Source organism: Dermacentor variabilis, chromosome 8 (assembly GCF_050947875.1).
Source record: "Dermacentor variabilis isolate Ectoservices chromosome 8, ASM5094787v1, whole genome shotgun sequence".
In the NCBI taxonomy this organism is placed as follows: Eukaryota; Metazoa; Arthropoda; class Arachnida; order Ixodida; family Ixodidae; genus Dermacentor; species Dermacentor variabilis.
The window spans coordinates 38,070,528-38,093,841 of NC_134575.1; the positions used below are offsets into that span (position 1 = coordinate 38,070,528).

Below are 23,314 nucleotides of genomic sequence, written 5' to 3' on the forward strand. Positions count from 1 at the left end.
TGTTAAGTACCACCAACCTACCATCCTCCTCCACGGTCCTCTTCCACTCATCCCTTAGCTTCCGGCGCCAAGCGGAACTTACGTAGCTGCAGCTTCCTGTTCCGAGTGGAAGTGACGCTATGTGTTTTTTTTTTGCATTGTTTACTTTCGCGTTGATGGAGAGGCTTTGATTGCACCAGCCGCGGTTCAAACTGTGAATGCGATTCCATCCAAGAACCACCGCCTATCGTAATCAGCGATCTGATCCTGTTCGCTGATTTGCGTCAACCTGCGACGGGTTGTGCCACGAAAGACAACGTACAGTGGAATGTAGTGCCTGGGCGCTTGGAGAGCACTGCCGCTTTTCGTGCATTTAGAAAACAGCGACCGTGAACTACTACATCAGCGGAATACAACAGCTTGTTCCCTTTGCATTATTCTCATGGTGACTGCCACAGCTCTGCTAAGCACGCGCGGGCGTCTCACCATCGTCTAACAGCAGTCAAAGCTACAGTGTACTATTCTAGTACACTGTAGTCAAAGCGGTAATTCCCGCAGCACATCTCCAGGAAGCGGAAATGCCGGAACCGGAAATTTTGAAACCGGAAATGCCGGAACCGGATTTGGTGCGAGGGGAAAAGGCGGCGCACAATAACGGTTGTCGCTACTTAAGAAAGCGGCGGTGGCGCGTGGATGGAGGGGCTTTAAGGGACTCTAAAGTGAAATGTTGAATCACTTTATATTGATCAAGTATTCTTGTAGGACACTACCTTCATTTATTTCGTGGTAATAGGCTGATTATCAGAGAAGAAAATGAGGGTAAATGTTTGATTTTTTGAATTTCTTGCCAAAATCCCAGATCCGGTACTTCAGTGTGATGTCACGGATTGCAAAGCATTTTTATTATGTTTTTTTTTTCATTGTAGCCATTACGGTTCAATAAAGTCCTTGAAACTTCTCAAGTTCAGTCTTCAGCTCTTTTAAAATACTATGCAGTCCATTTTTACCTATATATAAGCCAGAGCAGACTGCATCTAAATCCATGATGTGACGGCAAGCTGGTACAGGAATGCCAAGGCGGCATTCACCATCCAACTATCGTTTTTGCATCTTTTCGGTCCTACCAAGTGTCTTATCATGGTGAGAGTGGCTCTTTGGTATTGCCGATGGGCAAGTTACTAACACTGGTCAATTCACTTTTTTTCTCTTTGTGGCCCCTTAAACTGCGAAGCAGGCAAGGTGAATTGTCCTTGTAAATGATGGCAAGAATTATATACACAGCCATGGGTTATACGTGAAGTACGGAAGGTAAATAGTCTGAAGGTTCACTACCACAGAGGAACAAGGCGTCGTACACACAAGCTCTTTGTTAAGAAAGTTTACTGCACCTGCAAATGGTGGTGAGGGGTGAAAGGGGTAACTGCACTAACTACGGTGATGACGTAGCGATCCCTAGGCGCCGCTGTATGAAGCGCAACACTACATGCTGGGGCCGTAGCTGCCACTCATTCATGATGCTCTTGGGCACGGTGATCTGGTCCCCTTGCAGCCGGTCCAGCAAAGTCACACATACTACGGCACCTGCATGCAACACGCAAGGTCAGTGATGTACCAACCATATGCAGCCAACACACAACATGCATGCTTCAATAGATACTATCACACATTATCTATCATACTATACATACATAGATACTATACAATAAATACTACTACTGACAGTGATGAAGCTGATGCACTTGCAGTCTTCTTGAGCAGCCTGTAAATCAATGTTCGAAATGGTAATCGAGCCAGAGAACTAGAAATCAGGGCTCACTTTCAGTCACTTTGGCTTCTGCCATATGCGCCGAGCATGAATGAGCAGTTACGTTATGAGAAAGCCTCGCTACTGCATTGGATCAAGAGAGAATCAGCCTCTATGAAAGCATAGTTATTTGCAATCAGCGTACCGATACGCCTCTCCGCATGTTATGCAATAAGACGGGAGACAAACAATTCTTGTGGTCATTCCCAAGCAACAGTGATGAAAGGGGTGCTCTTATTGATGTTTCAGCATGTGTGCCCACAACTTATTACATTTCCAGAAAAGTTGGTCAGAGTCGAAAAGGAGGCATCCCGTCTTCTCACATTCTTAAAAGACATTGCTTTCCTGGACATGTGGTAGGATACCCCCAATGACATTGCAAGAGACACTTCCCACCAATAAATAATCGAGCTGCCCAAATAATCAAGCAGGTGCAAATTGTCTGTTGCTGACTGCGCTCATGGACAAAATTTTATGGCAATCATTTTATCAAACTTTTTGTATGAGAAATGAGATTCTCTAGGTTTAATCAAAGAATAACAAAAAAAGGCAACTATTTAGGCAACTACAGCAATTTTCTTAGGTGTTCAAATCAGATTGAAATTTGAACAGAATATTTCCCTTAAGATGAACCCAATTAAGCTGAATCTTTGTATTATATGCAAAACAATGCCCACTCCTTCAGATGGTTTTACTATAGACCCCATACAAAAAAGTAATGCGTAGCATGAACCATCCATTTGATTAAGCCAAATTTCTGCAGCCATCACTCAAACTTACTACTCGCATCAGCGAGAAGCCCGGAGTTTCCTCTCACTAGGGCAAAAGCTAATCGTATAGGGTTGCACTAATATCCAAAAGTTTCCACTAATATTGAATCGAATATTGCCCTACTGTTTCACTTCAGTATTAAAAATGAATAGTTACTATATGTAAGCCACAAATAATTTTTGAGTCTTGCTCAAATATTTTAAAAAGTCAACTGTGCTCTATCAAACATAAAATTGGAACAAAAATAGGGTAAATTTCATCCCCACAGGTATAGTATGCACCAAACAGTAAGAGTTACGCATGGGAGCATGTTACATAACTCAAGGAGCTAGACTTTAGCAGTTAATTACCTGCGACGATTTGCCTTCCCCAAAGAGTCCCTTGTATGTGAAAAACAGCATATTTGTTCCCAATGTTCCACTTGCACTTTTAGTAAACAATGCTTCCCGACACACAATGTCATGTCATAAAAGCTTGCTAATGCTATGAATACCAGGATGTGAACACCATTTTATATTAATTGTGGAAGCTGGTGATCATTTTTCAAAAACTATCAGAAAAGTATCCAATATGCATTTCATATTGAATTTGGCCTCAACAATTACTAGTTGCAGACCCCTAAAATCATGTTTCTGTGAACGTAAACTATGCCAGTGTCAGCAGCGACATGAAAAGCATACGGGGCTGACACCATTAAAACATTCATTGGGAAAGTCCTTGACGTACCATGGTGGACTTATTAACAAACGATGTCGAGGGGACTGCCGAGGAGCCACAAAATACAAATGGTGCTCACACAGTGGTGGTAGTTGATAATGCCCCCAATAATTAGCCACATTGCTTCAACATTACAATACTTCAGCATTTTTGAGCTATTTAGGTGATATGTATGTTTTGAGACAGCCCAGAGATTTGCAAAACGCCAGTAAGCCGGAATTGCCGAGTGGCATAAAAATGCGTGAACCAATGCTCTGAATCATGCAAGTGCAATAAATATCTCTTCCTTTACACGATGAGCAAAATGAGAACGAGGTAAAAGTGGGAGCTCATTTACCTTGGCTCCCGCTTCTACCCTTTTTCTCGTTTTGGTTCCCTCTTTTAGTTTGTTCTCTTTTGCTCATCATCTTGAATTTCCATCTCCCGCCTACCTCGTGTTTTCCCTCTTGCTTTACATGTGGCTTTTGGTTTGAATTGAAGACTCTGAGGCATTTAGACTGGCGAGTCCGTTTTATTCAATCACTTTCGCTAAGAGGAAGTTTCGCGCTCGGGAGCTCCTATTTAAACAAATGGGAACGGAGAAGAAGTGTTCCTCAGCAAGCACTTCACCAATCCTCATGAGGTTTGTTGTACTAAAAAGAAGATATAGTAAGTGTAGAAAATGGATTTACACTTATGCCAAATACATCTTTTTCAATTCCTGGAAATCTTGCAATTTCAGAAAAGTGAAGTACAAGTACCAAGTTTATAACTGTATAACTAGGCAATAAAAAAAAATATAGTAATCTTGTATACTGTACCTAATAATATATCTAGAGAGGACAAAATTTATGTATCGTACACCCGTATGAAATATACCACTAATCTGTGATGAGGAATTTTGCAAAACCTTCACAGACATTATAGCAAATCATGTAACCTGTAAATTGATAAGTCCTGCTTGCCCGTTTGAGATGCTTTAATAGACGCATTTGACAGAACTGCAATACTTGGTTTTAGTGCCGTGTTATGAATTTGTAAACTTTGTGCTTCAATTTTTTTTGAACTTGCAGATGTTTTTCTATCAAAACTTTTTTTTTCAGAATTCGAAGTCCTAAAACAAATCCTAAAACAAACAGCCTAGAGTTGCTAGAATTTAACTTTAGTCTCTCAAACGGAACAAATGTCATTAAAACATCGTTAAAATCGGTCCAGCGATTGTCACATAAAAGCATTTCTGCCTTTACATGCATTTGGATAGCAAAATCGAAATTGTCCCCAAGCGCGATCATGCAGACGCTTTGCCCCCGTATCTTTCTCTTCAATGTCACGAGAAGTTGTAGGGAAGTATAGCTTCCATCGATCCAAGCTACATCTACTCATCACCATGTGCTCTAAGTGACATTCAAGCCCAAGCTCAGGGACACTAGGCAGACAGTACCACCGCACCATACTGACCTTTGATGCCGGCATGGTGGCACATGGCGGCAAAGAGGGCGGCCTCCATCTCAATGTTAACCACGCCGATGGAGTGCAGCTTCTTCAAGAACTGCAGTTTCTCCTGGTCCGTGTATTCGCAGAAGGCACCGTCCAGCCGGCCCTGGCCTGCACGCATGCAGCCACCAATTTTGCAATTCAGCCGACAGCTTGCCTCAACGACACACTACTTGATTTGGGCTCAGACACTGGCACACTGGCAGGTCTGACTGGGCCACATGGCACAATGACAGTTACAGAGCCATGTGGCACAAGGGCACACATAATTCATTGTAGTTGAACACGCAATCCCGAGATGTCACTTCTAGTGCTGCCGTTCCCAGAGTGTGCCTTTCCTAACGTCAACCACTGACGTTCACAAGAGGTAGCTCTCTGCACTGCCCTGTTTTGATTGAGTGCTTTTTGGTCACTGAAAATTATATGTTTTCATATGGACTCAACTGCTTCATGCGTGATGCAAGGGACACCATAGACACCTAAATCAACTCTAAAGAGTGGCAAAGGTACATGTGCATTATCTGTTAGAAAAAGGTTGATCACTATTGTAGATAATGAAGGCCACACTATTCCTTATACTGTATTTCCCACCCAAACCTCAGCAGCAGCATGTAAATATGACGTCACGAGTCGTTTTTTTTTTCTCATGCCTGGACACTTTAGCACATGAAAGCTTATCAAAATTTTCAGTTTTCCATACCTTTAGAATGGAATGTAACAACTATCTGTAGATAAACAACAAACTAGCAGATTGAAAAGAAACTGAAAATCCACTATGTTATAGACAGCTGCTGAGGGAACTTCCAAAGAGGCAGTGCCACTCGTCTTTTGTTTTTTGCACGATTTCTGGCGCACCAAGCCTCCGCTCCTGATACCGGTGGCCCCCATTCCACTATTTAAAAACTATAATTTACCAACGCAGCCTAATGTAATAACTTTCCAACAGCATCTATTCATCTGTGTGTTACCAGAAACCAAGCAAGTGTTCCCTTCCAGAAACTTGAAAGTGTTGAAACAACCATTCTCACCTTCGTAGAAGTCGTCAGCACACATCGTCTTTCCCATGACCACATTTGTACCGGGCAGCGAGCGGCGGGCTTCAACTGCAATCTCCTCAGCCAGCGCCGTGTCCAGCTTGGCAGGACGGGACACAAGTTTGCCGAGCACGTGCTGCATGCATCATGAGAAGCGGTGACAGCAATGCTCCCTTGTGGCAAAGCATCGAGTGCACAGATTAGCTCAATGTGAAAAACAAAAAGTATCAGGTTAACGCAAAGGTCAAAGCATCAACTCTAATGGCAAAGTATTAGAATATTACACAAAGTAAGTCTGTGGGCAGTATAAGTTGCAGTACACGTTCACTTAGTAACTCAACCTGTCTGGTGCCACATGCCCAAAAGCACGCATGAATAGCGTTCGTACGATGACGACGCTTACACACTGACGTGAGCAGAGGGCTGGAAGCAGGGAGCGTACCTGCTTGCCGTAAAGTGAACCTTCTATGCTGCCACTCCACTTGCCACGTTCCTCTGGTGTGCTACAAAGCTCAGCACACCACTGGATATCAAATACTGGACGTGTGGGAACAATGAACCCGCAGCAGATCATGTGACCTCAAACACTCGCCGTGGGGGTCTCGCATTCGCTGCCGCACCTGGGACAGCACAGTGACTGAGAGCAACAGTGCAAGCACGGCTCAAGTGTCTGTATAACTGCAACTGCAATAAAATGAGGGCTGCTATATGTATTGTTTTGAGCCCCGTTGAACAACTTGAATTCGTCCAGTTTTGTTTTGAATTACACGGCTTCTAATACCTGTGTCACACGGGCACATTTGGAAGGCCTTCCAATCAACGGCCTTCCAATCAACTCAAAGGTCTTGTCGCACTGCTACACGGCACTTTTGAAAGGTTGTCGAGTGGTTCAGGCACTTCTCGCAAAATTGTGTGGCGCTCCAGATCTTTATTTTCGTTTTCATGTCATGAAAAGTTACACATTAAAACCATTTACAAGCACTATAATTTGTTTTATGATTTTTTATACATTAAAAAAACATTGTTTATACATTGCCATACACATATGTTTGTTTTTTAAGTTGTTGAGTAGTGAAACTGCGGCAACGTTTGCGCCGCTCGATGCGGCTGCCATTTTGATGTGTGTTTGCAAATGTCAAGTGGCAAAAATACTATATTGAATAATTAATAACACTCATATATAGTATTTTTAGAGCATTTGGTTTGATTTGTTCTTGCTAACCATGAGTACGAGCACACTGTGAACGAGAGGGCATGCTTGCGCTGTTTCCGCTTCTGTTGCTCAAAGGCCATCGAGATTTTGATAGAGTTGTAGGGTGCTCCGTTGACTCAATAGACTATTGACTCGGAGGCCTTCGAATATGCCCGTGCAGCAGCTCGAACTTGGCCTTTGAGTCAACTGACTATCGGATGGAAGGCCTCTCAAACGCCTGTGTGACACAGGTATTCATCCGGGCCCATATAATGTAATGATTACGATCACTCCGTTCTATAACTTTCCATGGTGTCTCGTTGTCAAGCCAGCCTTTATTAATTCTGTATGACCCTCACCAGACGCCTTCTTTCCCACATAGGCCACTAAGTTATAAAACTAATTAAAGTCTGTTCTTTCTCTCTTATCATCCACTACTCATGATAGGCTGATCCTGGCGATAGCAAAGAAGTAGTGAGACCTCGTTAATATGAACACCTAATTAACAAACTTTTCAGATTAACGAGCTTTTCAGAACTCCCCTGCTGAATTCTTATAGTTTCAATGTAAAAATATTTAGGTACTACGAACTTCAGAATACTGAACTTTCGGAATAACGATCGTTATCCAATTTCCCTGTGATGTTAACAACACCTCAGTACTACGAACTAGTATTCCGAAATCTGTGGATTCTTAAGATTTCAGAGTATCTTTCACGGCAGCCGAAACAGTAGGCTAACAGACCACAAGGCGCAGAGAGCAAACTTCGCAGAGCGTGGGTTTCGAAAACCTGAGACGGCGCCTGAGAAAAAAAGAATGCAGGAGAGCGGAGGCGACGGGCATCAGGTTTTGCGAGCACTTGCCACGCCTAGAAAAGTGTCACCTAGCGCCTAGCAAAGGAGGCGCGTCTCTTCCTCCTTTCACTTTTCTTTCTGAGCACGACTTTCTTTTGCATTTGTTTGGGGGGCTGTACTAGCCACACGAGGAGCGGTGAAATGCCTCATGTGAAATATAACCTCCGTTCTCGCTCACGGGGATGCCTCATCGCCTCGTGTGAAATGTAAACTCCGTACTCTCGGCGGGGACACCACACGGTCGCACTTTGCTCTTTCCAGACGTGTCGTTTACGCATGCTTGGGCTCGGACATAGTTCAGCAGGTGTCAGTTGCGTTGTCTGGGGCAAGAATGTGAAAAACAAACAAAAAGCAAGAAACATTGCGCCTTGTAGGCGACATGGAGCTACCTTTTTGTCGGGGTAGTTTCCTCTGCGTCAGCATCTGTTTTGCCCCTGTGGCGGCAGACTCTATGGAAAATAGCAACAGCACTTGCCGAGAGCCAACAGCGACATTTTCGTGGATCGCTCATACGGTGACAACTTATGAACTGATGGGCGGAATGGTTAGTTTTAGAGCTTTCGCTATAATGATCTTTCTTAATAACGAACAATTTACTGTGATCTCCTGAAGTTCATTATATATCGAGATTTCACTGTAGCAAAAAAGAATTGGAGTAGCACTGTAACATTATCCTGGCCCGTGTGTCCTAGAGAATGCTGACATATAAAAGACCTCCTTCCACGCTTTGATGGATTGATTGATTGGTTGATTGATTGGCTTATCAATTGATCAATCAGTCCCTCACTAGGGTTTGACATCACATCCCTTGTCACCGCAAGGGACCAAACTTGTGACTTCGTTCTCTGCAGCAGAACGTCACAGTCACTGATCCGTCATTGCAATTAACGATTTGAACTTGGTAATCCGTAATGTGTACGATTCAAAAAATGACAAATGTGCTGTTAATGCCACAGGCACTATGTTTCAGAGACATTGCAATCAAGGACACACATTATTAAGGAATGCATATTCCTAATGTTCCCCTGCAGTATGGTTTCTTGGTTCAAATGGACCTTTGTCAGCAGCAGCCTCACCTGCAACTTCATCCCAAACACTTCAGCAGCAATCAACAGATGTCATCACTGGGAGAATGAACAGGTGCAGTGAGCACAACGCATCCTTGTACATAACACAACATTAATCACACTGCTGTTAATATGTATGTCAAACACTTTGCTCAGTCTCATGGTAATCACCTGGATGCATTGAAACAGGACAACAAATAACAATGATTGAAAGTTGCTGACGTCAAAGCAATTATTTTTGCATTATAGAGCATTGTTTTGAATAAACAGATCCATTAGAGGCCTGCAATAATGCTTGTTGGCTGCTAAGCTGTGCATTGTACAATCTTTAAACACAAAATGCTTGCAGACCCGTGTTTTATTTCACCAAAGAGAAAAAAAGATAGTTACTATTGGAGTGATCTTCCGAAAACAGCTCGAAACAGCATGGTTGCAAACAATTCTGCTAATGCTCATCAGAGTTTTATTCGTCTGGTATTTAGCACTTGCACTAGTTAAGCTGCAACTCTTAATGTCAACTGCCTTTCATACTTAGCTGCACCAAACAAATACACTTAAATGTTGTCGAATGCTGAAAACAGTGGCGATGCTGGAAAGTGACTGACCATGTTTAGTTCTTCCCTGAGGAGGCCGTTAACTGTGCCCGTGCTCACAACAACCGAACCAGCAGGTACACCTAATGGTGAAAGAAAAAAAAACGAGGACAGGTGTGTACGAAACTGAACATACTGCACAAGTTGATGTACACTAATCTTATGAAACACAGTGTGAATGGGAACAAAAACAGAGAGAAAAAAAATGCTATGGAATTTGTTTCTGCCTTTTCTTTTTGTCCCCTGTTGCCTGTTTTCTCTCACCCTCGCCTCCATTCTGTGCTTCATAAGGTGGCGGATGTGCAAAAGCATGGAAAAGGAAGCTGATCTGAGCAAGAATTAATGCACATATGGACTTTGGAACTATTCAGGAATGCCCCTTAACTATGCTGTGAGAGAAACAGAAAGAAAAAAGCTTACTGATGATGTCAATAAGCATGTTTGATGATGGCAACACAAGTGATCGTCGACATGTTTTCATAGAAGGCGCGACAGTACAACGACAACAGTGGCGACACAACGACAGTGGCATGGTGAAGGCAGCACTACGGCAACAGAACAACAACAGCATGTCAATGATGACATGGCAATGGCTGCGAATCTGCGGCTTCCTGCACCATTCATGCTCCCTTCCATGGAGGCCACACACTCCTCCCACTACTTGCTTTAAAAGTCGGCTGACTTCAGCGATTCTACTGGCTCTGAACACATTCGCTGCATCAGCAGTGGGACACTCGCCATCTTCTCAAGAACAACTTCTTTGTTGCAATTCACACATTGCCTTCATTCACTATGGCAGGGCTGCACACTGTCTGGCCCACAAACAAATTTTTAGCGCCTCGAGGCCGAGTTCGGACTTCCATGGTCTCGTGTTCTGGTGCTGCAATCGCACATGGCTGTACGATGCGAAAAATGACAATTTTGACCCCCCAAACACACTGCATGACATGAACTGTTGGCAGAGTCAGGGACACTAAAACAAGGAAGATGAAAAAGCGCTGGGTCACTAAGAAAGGCATACGACTACGTTCGTCAGGTTTCCAACACCAGGACCACATTATTATGGGGTTTTATGTGTCAAAACCACGATCTGATTATGAGGCATGCCATAGTGGGGGACTCTGGAAATTGGGCCACCTGAGGTTCTTTAACGTGCACCTAAATCTAAGTATACAGATGTTCTTGCCCTTAGCCCCCATTGAAATGCGGCCACAGTGGGCAAGATTCGACCTCCCGACCTCGTGCTTAGCAGCCCAGTGCCATCACCACTAAGCAACCACGGCAGGTCAATAACTGATCATACTCGAGAATTGATAAGGCCAGCAGTCCCTAGCTGGGCTCTTTGTGTTAGAATATGCCTTTGTCAAAATTACGGTATCGGATATAGCAGTCACATTCGCCTCCACATTTCGCTGTGGAATATAGGCTTGGCAGCTCCAAGAGATTTGAGAGCATTTGGTCTCCTGATGCCAGCTCCTGGCCTGCATTTCTGCAGCTTCAAAGAGTGCCAAGATGTTTTGTTAGGACAAGCTCTCCAGCAGCAAGGATTTCTTTCTCCGTTGCCTTCTCTGTGTTCGAATGTCAATGGATCATTTGCAAAAGTGTTTTACATAAGCACGAGAAAAAATACTTTCCAACGAAAATACTCTAGGCTACTGACCGGTAGAAAAAATCATTCTCACCTTTTAACAGTTTCATTTTACTACCGCCAAACCACTGTAATCTGCAAGTGTTTGGCATTATAGTAAAGGCTACAATGTGGCGATAATACATTCCCTCTCGGTCGCTAGCAATGGGGGAACAGCAAAGGGGGAATGGGCATGGCATTTTCGGAGTAATACCCTACCTCAGTGGAGTTGGCCGGGAAGGGCACTTAAAGGGAGGAATGTAGTCCGCTAACTAGAGTAGACAAATGTGGTCATGTGGTTGAGGATCCCGTCAAGTATCGGCAATGTGAAGCTTCTGGTGCCACAGGTAGTGACGACAACTAGACATGGAGCAACAATGCCCGCCATGAATTCATCCAAGAGAGTTGCAAGGATAGGCAGTTTTGTGATTGACACGGTGTGGTCACACAGCTCCGAGAGGCCAATCTCAGCAATAACAGCAGCTTGCCAGTCATGTCAGACAGCATGCTTTCACAGTGCCAGGAGGATGCTGTCACCCGTTGACACCGAGGAGTCAAAGTGATAGTCAAATGAGATGTCCTGCAAGCAGTGGCGTAGCAACAGGGGGGGCCGGGGGGCCGTGGGCCCCGGGTGCACGGGGCCAGTAGGGGGGGGGGGGGGGGTGTCATATACGTCTGAAGACACCCGAAAATTGTCGATATCCTTGCCTTCCTCGACTACACCCGGGGGGGGGGTGACAGAAGACCTAAGGGCCCCGGGTGCCAGACGACCTAGCTACGCCACTGCCTGCAAGTGATTTCATTTCGAAAAGTGAACGGCCGAAAATACCACCCTTGCCGGGTAGTTTGCAATGCCGACATATGGCACAACAATTGTGCATCTCTCATGTAGGCGCAATCTCGGAATTTTTTTTTTTTCTTCTTTTTAAAGCGGAACTTTTTTTGCCTCTTCCTTCGACTTTCCCACTGCTGCTGCTGCTGTGGACTGCTGTCGCGCGCACTGCGTCGGGGGGTGGTTAAGAGCCTGTATATAGATGACAGTGCGAGTAAGAGAGAAAAGGCGATGGGGGAAGCTCGTTTTCACCCCGTCATGTCGAATGTGCACAATGCCCTTTGGAGCTCCCTGGCTGTCACCACATTAGCCACTTGACAGCAGTAATTATCCTCGACTCCCCTAGGACGCATTGCAGAAACTGCGGCGCTTCCCTTTCTACTAACCTGCCAGGCCAGAGGGGACACAGATAGAACTGCAGAGAGAAGGAGAGGAAGAAGAAGCAGTTCCAATGTAAGAGAGGGGGGAGGGGACGTGAGAAGGCAAGGAAACCCCACTGCTATACGACAGTGGTTGCGGCGAAACAGGATAAGCTTAAGTTCAAGATACGGTACAGTACGTTGCTGCTATTTATGGAAAATAAACGCCACGCAAATATGTCAAGCGGGCAACTTACACAGGGCATGCAGAAGCAGAGCCGCATTAATTAAAGTGCACTGCAGGGTCCAGGAGATACTATGGAAGTGGTCGACCGTCAAATCAACACTTCTGTGCCTGCCGCATTAGCTTTGCGGCTATGACATTGCTAGAGGTCGTGGATTTGATCCAAATCACGGCAGCCGCATTTCGACGGGGTCGAAATAGAGAACACACGTGCACTTAGATTTTGGGACATGTTAAAGAACATCATGGTGTCAAAATTAATCCAGAGTCTGCCACTACGGCTTGCCTCATAATCCGAGTGTGGTTTTGGAACGTACAGCCCCATAATGCAATTCAAGTTTAATACTTCTGCCACAGTGTGATGTGCCATGTGAGGAAATGACAATGCTTAACCCTCTCAGAAGTTATAAAATATGGCTCACAACACCACCTCAAGCAAACACCTCTCCCTGTGTGTTCTGTGTACTACGCAGACAAACAGCAGTGGTGCACACAAGGTAATGTTTAACATCGACTCAACACTCTCGTGTTAGCCTCAACGTTGAAGAAATTAAGCTTTGGCAGTCAACATCACCGCTAATTATCGTCAAAGCATCCATCACAGAAAGCTTCGCTTATAACGATTCCGACAGTGCGTGGGATCTGCATGTTTTTTTCATTAATATTAGCGGGTACTTTTATAATGAATATCGGATACAACAAAGTAACTTTAGTGGCAGCTGTGACTTCATTATGAGGTTTGACTGTACGTACACTGTTTAGGTTACATCGTGCCACGCCTGAACTTGAAGTGCAACAAGCAAAGAGATGAGCATAATTAGCACATATCCTAAAGCGTTCATGAGTGCTGTTTGCAGTAAAGAAATAAAAGGAAGAAAGTGTGGTAATAAAGCAGGATGACAGATTGGGCCATTTGGTAAATGAGGGAGCTTTAGAAATAGTACACCAAGGCATCTTTGCATACCCAAAGCACCACACCTTGCTCTGCGTTCTTTTGTGTTCCTTTTTCATTGTATTGTATGTCCGCCCATTTGTGTCTCCTAACTTTAAGTGCGCGGAACCTATTGGATCTATTGCGAGCAGTGCCATAATATACACAAGGACAAAAGAGAAGGAACCATAAGGAACTGCATGCCAAGCTATCAACTAAAGTTTAATAGCAAAATATTCATTGCCACTTATATGCTTGGCTGAACTTTCTGAACATACGCAGACATCTGTTGAAGTGGTGGCATGGTGGTACATATATAGCAGAATTTTGCCAATCAAACTTTGGTTGGTAGACTGGCATGGTGCCCCATGGTTCTCCATGTCTGTTCTAGTCCTTAGCTCTGCTGTTCACAAAGGACAACAAAAGAGCTCTCGCAGACCCTCACCAACGCCTCCACTGGTGCCGATGCGGAAGACCAGCACGTCCCTGCAGCGGGCGTAGTGCAGCAGCTTGAATACTTCGTGCAACAGGATGGACAGCGACGGGGCACCCATGCCATGCTGCACATGAAAAACAAAGACGCCTGTTTGCATCTTTCCTCAAGATAGCACCGTTCTCGCACGATGTACTGGTGGCATTCACAGGTGCAGGAAGAGGCACATCAAATACCGTCAACCCGTCACATCAATGACAACCGCGGCATGGACTCTGTTTTCCATTGCTTAAGAGGAAGCTTTAGGTTGGAAGCTCCAGTCTAAACAGGTGCGAATGGGGAAATCACACTTCTGAACGTCCACTACACCGAATTTCATGAGGTTTGTTGCATTTAAAAGAAACAGTTAAAATCTAGTCACTCTAGAAAGTGCACCTTTAATTTATGACAAACTTTCTGAGAAAATCCTAGCAGATTGCAAAAATTTAATTTACAGCTCTCTAACTCGGCAAGAAAAAAAAAATTGACAATTCTGTAAATTGCACCTAATACCGCATCCAAAGTGGACAAAATTGATGTATTATACACCATTCCTAAAGATATACATTAATTTGCGAGTACGACTTTTACAAAACCCTCGTTACCACTGTAGCAATCTCATGTGAAGTGAAGATTATGTTAGCTGTTAATTCACATATTGCCTCTGCCAACTTAAGACGCTTCAACAGATACAGTTTAAAGAACAGCTATATACATTTTTGGTGCAGAGTTACGGGTTGTAAACTTCATGCTTCTATCTTTTGGTGCGAAAGCACTACTAGCCTACCAAACTGGATTTTGCCTCTGTCTGTATGAAGCCTTTTCATACCGATTTCCCCATGCAATGCGCCCCCGAAATTTCCCCATGTAATCCACTCAACCTCCCAACTTCGCATCAATATTCAAAGAAGAAACTGTGAGCATTAAGCGAGTGAGTAAGTAAGTAAGCAAGTAACATTGCTTGGCAAGTGTTTGCTGCTAAAACTACAGTGTGGAGTGCAGTGCTTCCACAATCGCACGCATACTCACGCTTATAGAAAGCAGGGGCCCGACCTTGTACATGGAGTATCGGCCAGCATAATGGCTCAGGTCACAGAGGTCGGTACCGGTGGGCAACTTGAGATCCAGCTCCTCCTTGGCCAGCCGAGCAAACTGCTCCATGCGCGACGGAGCGCCACCCATGCACACAAACTGCAGCACAGAAGCAAATGGCCATGATTGATTGATTGATTGATTGATTGATTGATTGATTGATTGATTGATTGATTGAGTGATGTGCCGGGTTTAACGGTGCTAGGGCGAGGCCTGGCTACAGAGCGTCAAGCAAGCGAGCAATAATGAGTTTTCAACTGAGTAATCGATGGCAAAGGGCAGATGAAACATGGCTGGTAAAGAGGCCTAAAGAAATGTGCGCTTAAATTTCGTAAAATATGTGTACTAAAATTACGGCAATATCTAGTGGAATGCGTTATGAACATAGACGACAAAAGGATGATATACGAGAACCTGTCAGTGCCAGTAGCACCTGCCAGGGGGCGTAGCCAGAATTTCTTTTTTTTTTTTTTTGTAGGGGGCACACACATGAATTGGGATGGCGAGAGTGAGGGTAGCTGGGTAGGCTAGATGCAAGCACAATAATTTTGGGGGGGAGTGGGGGCTCATGCCCGGTGTGCCATAACACCCCCTCACCCCCCCCCCCCCCCCCCATGGCTACATCATGAACTACTGCCTAACCAGGACCCCTGCATGCAAAGGCATAGAGTCACGTTCTACACAAAAGGCTACTATCACAGCAGTAGTCTCTGTTGATAGGACGAGCTACAAGTCTTTTGAGCTAATAACAAGTAATAACATCATTCAAGAAACCTGGAACTACACCGGTGTCAAGAAAAGAGTTCTGCATCATGAAACAATGTTGGAAGGAGGGGAATATGCTGTCGGTAAGCTAGAGGAAAGTGCTTTCTTTTCTTTCAGCGTCTGCTTTCCAACACTCCAACAAGATGTGGAGGACAGAGCAAATGGACATATCAATGTTAATGTTTTATCTGGTGTGGATATCAATATCTCTAACTAAAGCCTCCAGCTAAAGCTTCATCTTACGAGAAAGCTGTACCTCCACAGCTTCTATTTAAATACATGTAAACAAAAATATTTTTGCTCGGCTTCCAATGAACTGGTTTTGATGAGGTTTGTTGCCTTTCAAAGAAAAACTTCAGATATACTGACTGTACCAAGCAGATCTTCTAAAGCGATCTTTGAACAATAGTTTTCAAAAATTGCAAAAATTAAAATAAGAACAAATGGACTGAACCGTGAAGTTTAAAACTCTGCAACTCGGCAGTGAAGTATGAAATCAAACTTCTGTAAACTGCATTTACATGTAAAGAGGGTGAAACAGATGTATTATACACCACTTTGAAATACACAAGTACTAATTTGTAAGTAGGACTTTAGCAAAAAATTTGTAAATCCTAACGATTCAACATAGGCTGTAAACTCATACATGAGAAAATCTGCCCACTTTCGATGCTCTACTATTTTTTTTTAAGTGCAACAAATTTTATTCAAATTGGTGAAGCAGTTGTCTAGCAAGATATTTGTGCATTTTACATAAAAGACTCAGACAAGTACTTGAATAAAGGAAACGGAGCTGGTGCCAAGCTAGATCTTTTCCTTAACTAATGCCCACAAGTAAAATGGTTTCTGTTAACTCCCTTATCTTCATCTCACCTGTAGAAAAATAACCAACGTTTCTGAACACTTCCAGCATATCACAAGACTACACTTCCACACTTTGTCCAAAATTAGTTGAATACTTCCAATTTTCACTGGCTTGAAAGGCGAGTTCAAAAGCGACACTGAATCAGGTAAAAAGGTGCACTAAAGACAAAACTAATTTGAGCTGTGTTTGTAAATTACACTTCTACAATAGGCAGTGTCCGAAACCTGACATTATGAAGCGTTTCCGGTTCCCAGAATCGCTTCCGCCACACGCAACCAGCAAAAGCATGGCGTTCGAAATCTGCGTTTGTTATCCGGAGGGCGCCGCCACCACTGGGATGCGGATTTGGACGCCACCTATACCAAAAAAGACACTCTCACTCTGGAAAGAGGCTTGGTGTGTCGGAAAAGGCACATACATGAAAGACGGGTGGCAAAAGCGTCTACAAGTTTCCACGCTTAACTAGCTGTGATGTCAGATTTTGACAGCGTTAGTTTGGGCCTAGCTGTTGTTGATAAAGGTTAACTACATTGTATCCCAAGTTAGCCAACAACTCAACTTGGCAACTTTCAGGAGATCTCGGTGAACTACAATGGCCCAGACATTAAACATAATTTTGAGATTCGTGATGCCACACTGACCTGCTGATGCTGTTGTTTCAACAGAAATTCACAAAAATTGAACATTTGACCTTCCTTTTCTTTCTATATAGTTAACCTGTTACGCCAAAATTAACAAAAACAGGGCTTAAGGAGAATACTTAATCAGTCGACATTTCTTCAGTGCTCCTTGAAGATTGGTCATGTGCTCTTTAAGAAACATTATTTTCATTGTTTCTTCATTTGCCTAATTCTTTTTCATTTGTCTGTAGATCAGTGCCCCTCTCTCACTGCGCACTCCGGCAGCCGAAAATTGAAAAAGTCGGCTGCAGAGAACTGAAGGAGGAATCGGCAGTAGAAGCAGCCAAGTGCAGAGAAAGACGTACAAATCAGCAAATGGATGGGATGGGATTGGAAAATGGGATGAGCACACCAAGCAATAAACTACAGAGAAGCGAAAAAGAAGCAGGCAGCAGCAGAAGGCAAGAAAATGTTGATCACTCGTTACAGACAATTATGGCCGAACTAATTGCATTCTCCTAAATGCCCAGTGTGATGTCAGATTTTAAAATATATTCTCATTAAAAGAATCTTCGCTATTCTTTTCCAACGGATGCTTTTTAGTATTTATTTGGCATCGACTGGTAGTATTTACGCAGACCTGCAGGCAGAGCAGACTCACCTTGACATCACCAAACATGTCCACCAGAGAATGCGTGGTGGTGGACAGGGCCAGGTGGTAGAGGTGGTCCGAACTGAGCTTCGCCAGGTGTGGGTTTCGAAGCTGTACGTAGCCTTCCGCATCTCCATTGCTGCGGGCAGGCAGTATGCAACGTGTAGTTTTACCCTTCCCACCAGACCACCTAGGTGTGCACTTGGTGTAAACTCAACTTGCCGCCCCTGTCAAAAGTAACTACGCCACCACGCTCATAGTTGACCTGCGTCACTGAAAGATGGAAGCGATTACTTCCAGTGTCTCAAGTTGTCTACTGATTCACTCTTACATTGCTATTGGCTAGCCTCATTGCAACGTCACTTCCTAAAGCTCCCGCTATTCCTAGACAGGCTTGTTAGGGAACTGTCCTGGCAACTGCATTCAGTTCCCTGAGCATGAATAATTTTAAGGTAACAGACGTTATGAGCTCTTAACCCGCTCGGATGCGAAGGGAGTCACGGGGATGGCCTGCCGTGATGCATTCAGTAAATAGAAATTCACGCCTGTACTATAAGTGGTTTTTACCTGAGAAACGTTAGGTTACATCGTATGCGGCGTATATTGTTGAACGGGATATGTTTACGTGAGCATTGCACATCAAAGGGAATTCATCCCCTTAGAGCCACCAGGGAGTGTTTGCTTAAGCGTTCTGTGTTGCACGCGTCCTTTAAAAGCAAGTAGCCTAACCTTCTAAGCGCACGGTTGCACTCGAGTTCGATGTGGTGCGACCAAGATAAATACTGAGTGAATAGAAGACCTAGCTACTTGTACTGTGAAACATCGCCTAGTGTCCAAGAGCTTGGCATGTAAAAGTGATGTCATTCATGTGGAACTACTATACTCTGACAATTTCCCGTAGCAGTGAAGGGAAAGCTATGGAGGCACACCTTGTACCAGCAACAGTGCTCCTGAAAATACTTGCAGAGTCTTACTCGCATGAGCTAAAGCTGGGAAACTGGAAACACAACCATCTTATGTCTTATTAAAGTAAGGCATAAGCTATGCCACTTAGTGTTAAACTTGACATTTATTTTTTTTTCCCTTTCTTTTCCCCCTTTTGGCCGAATGTGAAACTGTCACACGTGGAAGCCACATCATTGATTCCGTATGCGCTCCATGAAAGTGAAAGCGCCGGGCTTTGCCGGACTACTTGATGCAGTACTAATATGTGCAGAAGCTCCGCCCCTACAGCTGTCACTTCAGTGTCTCAGAAAGTTGTCTGCAAGCATAGTTTCTCACTATATTACCCAGAAGGAAATCTGGTGCTGCTGTGCTGTGGCATGCATGGGAATGCCAGTATATTGTGTATATTGTGACTTCGGATTGTCATTTCTCGGAAAGCCAGGACGCCTTGAATATGTGCCTGGCTAGCACAATGCCGCCTATCACAATAATTCATTTCCTAATGTAACAGCATGTAAAAAGCTGTTTTAGCTTTATTATTACACAAAAACATGTTTTGTTTAATTATGAGAACTTGTTATTGGGTGTACAATTATATGAAACGTAAAAAGTATCAGCGGGCCACTAAAGCTGGAGGACGGCCAACAAGATTCGCGATCGCTTCGGAACAGTTTGTCTTCTGTTCATGCTTGTCTTCAAGTGGGGCCGTTGGCAATACTACTGCAGATTTGCACATCCTTCGTATTCAGCCTTTGCTTCAGAAATTGTACAATGCACATTTACACTGTAGAGCCTCGTTCATGCGTTTTGGAAAAAAAAAACAGCGAGAGAAAACGTACTAACCGGGGTAACGTATGATCCGAAGTAAAACAATTTGACAGGCTCAACATGATGTATTTATGTATTCCATGAAATCTATGTACTGCGAAGCGTCGCGCCGATCGTTGCGGCAGGAGACGCCGACGCGCGTCGAGCTGGCGGTGCTCCGGCGACCCGAGACGCATTTTGTTGTTTTCCTACTGCGTGGCGTTTTAAGAGGGCGACGGGAAACCGAAACGAAACTGAGCTGGTGGGCGACGCCGGATGCTGCCTAAGCGAAATGAGGTGCTCACATCGCGCCACCTGCTGCAGGGAACTGCGGCGCGTGTGGATTATCGCGAACTAAAAGCGTGCAGTACGCTACCAATGGCACTACGCAACCACGTGCTGTAAAAGAGATAGGCGAAGATGCTTATCGCAATAGGTTTGGCGGCGACCTCGGAGATTTGCTAGTGCCGAAATGAGAAACCGAGTGCGCGCCGGCGTCTTCACGCGAAATGGGCGGGCGAGTATTGCGGTGAAGCTATCGCGGCAGGCAGCTATATACTGTTCTCGATCGCGCGCGCCTCGCACGTTTTCTTGTTTTCATGGGATCTAGCGGCCGGTCGTAGTTTGGCGACGTACTGAACGTTGGTGCCGAAAAAATCGTGTTTTCCGGGAACCTATCAACCGGTAAAAATGAGCGTAACTCGAGTGGGTAATTTTTTGTGCTCTCGCTTGCGAACATTGGCGCCAGGAAAACGTATGTAATGGGACCGTATCAACGGGGTTCTACTGTACTGTACATAGAAGTTCACGAATATATAAAAAAATTACGTTTGGCATTCATAACTGACCTCACCGTCACTGACCTCACAGTGACCTCAACAGACGGGTTTTCAGTTTCTAGCTATCCCTAGTTAATTGCATCAACTAGTGATTGTAGTTTCCTGTTCCCTACAAGCGCAGTTTCTTTCGCTGTTTTCAAAAGTTCAATACATATTCGGCACCACCAGGGTTTCTTTTTTTTTCTTCACCTTCCATCTGAAAAGTTACCACAGTGAAAGAGCTCCTATTAAAATCACTTTCGTGTGCTCATGCACCCTCAACATCACCTATGTTTCTTCTGCATGGAGCAATCAGTGAACTTTGAAAACAATCTAGAAATGCCAGCTTTAGCCATGCTTATAACAGCAATAGCAGCCCCAGTTTTAGCTTAGGCCAGGCCTGATTTACCTGTTGAACACTAAATTTGAAGTGCAGAAATCCCATTACACAAGTGCTGAACCATTGCAATTTGAATGAGAACTGTTGCCTTTAAATGGAAAGCTAAATTCTACCAACTGTTGGAAGCCGAATATTGTTTGTGGGTATAAAATTCCTTTACAGGAGTTACTAAAAATGGGCAGCATACAAAGAAACATTAAGCACAAAGTTTACAATTTTTGTAAATCTTAGCAAAAAAAAAAACACATCCCATTTGTGTAAACTGCATCCAAAGATCTCCCCAAGTTGATAAATATGACGCGCTAGATTCACAGTTTACGTCAAATCATCACGCTATTTACAAGGGTTCTGCAAAAATTCCATTCGTGAATTATTTGTTTCCCTCTGATGTCTTGCAAATAAATGTCCACATTAGATGTGTCGAGAAATGCAGACTGAATTAATGAATGAAGTTTTATTATTAATAGAGAAGATACAGTGCAAGGGAATATTATACAGGAGGAGGTCCCCAGGTCAAAGACTGCAATGGGGCCTCCTGTACACCGTATAAGTAAAAATATAAACAACAGTTGCAACAAATAATGCAGAATACTAAAATAGCAAACACAGTATTGGTTTGTGTTTAGCCTAACTAATACAAATCAGCTACAGACGTGCTAGTAAAAAAGCATAATAAATATTATTACATTCGACTAATTACAGAATCAAATAACTGTGACAATAACTTTTTTACTTAATTAAATAGGTGTAAACATGATGCGTCATTTCGTGACTATTTCTCTTAAGTGCAACTAACGTCCTTAAAATAAGTTCAGTGGACGCCCAACAAAATAATTTCTCCATTGCCATGTATCCAGATAGGAGCTCCTGAAACAAATCTAGCTTTTTCTGTTGCACTTTCTAAGCCCTGCATTTACACCCAAGATAGAATCTGCAGCTCGGCACACCATTGCACTGCATATCGTGCCGTGTTTACACACTGAAGACATGTGTGCCAGGCAGGTGTGCACAACAGCAAGGACGCTACTGATTAGAGGGCCAATCTAAAGCCCACCATGCAGTTTCCCACTGGCCAGCCTTGTCAAAGGCCAACCAATCGAGGGACTTTAAGCCAAACAGCGGCACAATTGAGCAAAAGTACACGGACCAGGCAGGGATTGCGCGATAAAAGTCGACTTTTTCCTCAGCCTGTGCGTGCAACTTGAAATTGAGGAGTGCAGTCCAAACTTGGCATTGCGAACTTTCCAGTCAACTCGTCAAATTCCGTTTATGCATACCAATTGCAAAGAAGATTAGTTTTTTGGGAGACTTCGTGGTCCGTATACTTTTGCTCCCAGGTGTACATATTAATAGACCTGTGGAGGATGCGTGCGGTCGCTCAAGTCGCAGCGCATATTAACGTGTACTTAGCCGCGTCGGTCGGTTTGCCCCGGCTGTATAGCGAGAAGGAAACGGGGCTGTTATAATCTCGCCGATTTATTTAACTACATTTCATCCCTTTCATATAATCCATCACTCAAGACCAGCCGACATCCTGTCCTCCTGGTGATAACTCGAGCGGAGCGCCGTTCAAGAAGCGCGAAAAAAAAAAAAAGTTGCAGTATCGAATCGGTACGTTGCGCCGGCCCGGCAAAACCACAAGGACGTGCCCACTTCCTGTCTCGGCACGGACTGTCTCACCTGTTCTCGTCTCGCGACCAGCAGCAGACCGGGCCCCGGGGCGCTCGAGGCGATTGCGGGAGAGGCTCGTAGTTCTCCATGGCCACGACCGACGCCGAACTGGGCCGAGAGCCGACAACCACCGGCTGCGATGAAGCAGGGAGGAGGAGGAAGCGGACGGGGCCGTCCCCGGGAGGCGGCCGCGGAATAACGGCGGTGGCGTCAGTCGGAAGCATCAGATAACGCGCGCAATCGAAGCGAGCGGGCCGAGAAAGCGGGCGACAAAACAACGGAGGGGAGAGGTGTGCGCGCGTTTCGACCAAACGAAAGCCCTCCTGTGCCTTCTGCACGCCGAACGCCGCGGCTTCACGTGTTCGGAAGGCTGCGAACGGAGCAGATCGACGTACCGGATGTGTCTGTCTATACAAACTCCCCCCCGAGAAAAAAAATTACCGAGCGAGCGTCGACCGCACGGCGTGTCAGCAGCGGCCTAAAATCGTCGTAGCGGCGGCAAACCCGAAGAACAGTTGGGACAGCAGCAGACGGCATTCGAAATGCAAATCGCCTTGCACGATCTGCGCACACATGCTGTCGCCGATTCCGCCCTTCGCCGCTGACACACCGTATGTGCATGGGGTCGACGCATCACGCGATATCGTTTTCGATTACTCCGTTGGATAGGCGTCGACCCGGCAATTAAGCCGCGAAGCCTCGATTCTCCCCGAGAGCTCGACTAATAATT

At 44.6% G+C, this 23,314-nt stretch overlaps 2 protein-coding genes across 2 annotated transcripts in view; one reads left to right on the forward strand and one right to left on the reverse strand.

Moving 5' to 3' along the window:
* Nucleotides 1-23,314, forward strand: part of LOC142590050 (uncharacterized) — a 260,031-nt gene that overhangs the window by 185,657 nt on the left and 51,060 nt on the right. The window lies entirely within an intron of this gene.
* LOC142590047 (uridine phosphorylase 1-like) lies at nt 1,342-22,961 on the reverse strand. The gene is made up of 8 exons (XM_075701879.1): nt 22,594-22,961; nt 17,953-18,082; nt 14,979-15,140; nt 13,923-14,037; nt 9,497-9,567; nt 5,773-5,914; nt 4,709-4,855; nt 1,342-1,560 (listed from the first exon to the last, which is right to left on the reverse strand). Exons 1-8 carry the CDS (start codon nt 22,806-22,808, stop codon nt 1,409-1,411), a joined length of 1,134 nt encoding a protein of 377 aa, XP_075557994.1. The 5' UTR covers nt 22,809-22,961; the 3' UTR covers nt 1,342-1,408.

What these genes read in the sequence shown, in the direction of transcription:
- LOC142590047 (XM_075701879.1), bottom strand. Translation starts at nt 22,808, where the DNA reads ATGCTTCCGACTGACGCCACCGCCGTTATTCCGCGGCCGCCTCCCGGG. An exon ending in TGGTCGCGAGACGAGAACAG is followed by an intron (nt 18,083 to 22,593) that starts GTGAGACAGTCC and finishes GCCTGCCCGCAG; the next exon opens with CAATGGAGATGCGGAAGGCT. An exon ending in ACATGTTTGGTGATGTCAAG is followed by an intron (nt 15,141 to 17,952) that starts GTGAGTCTGCTC and finishes TCTGTGCTGCAG; the next exon opens with TTTGTGTGCATGGGTGGCGC.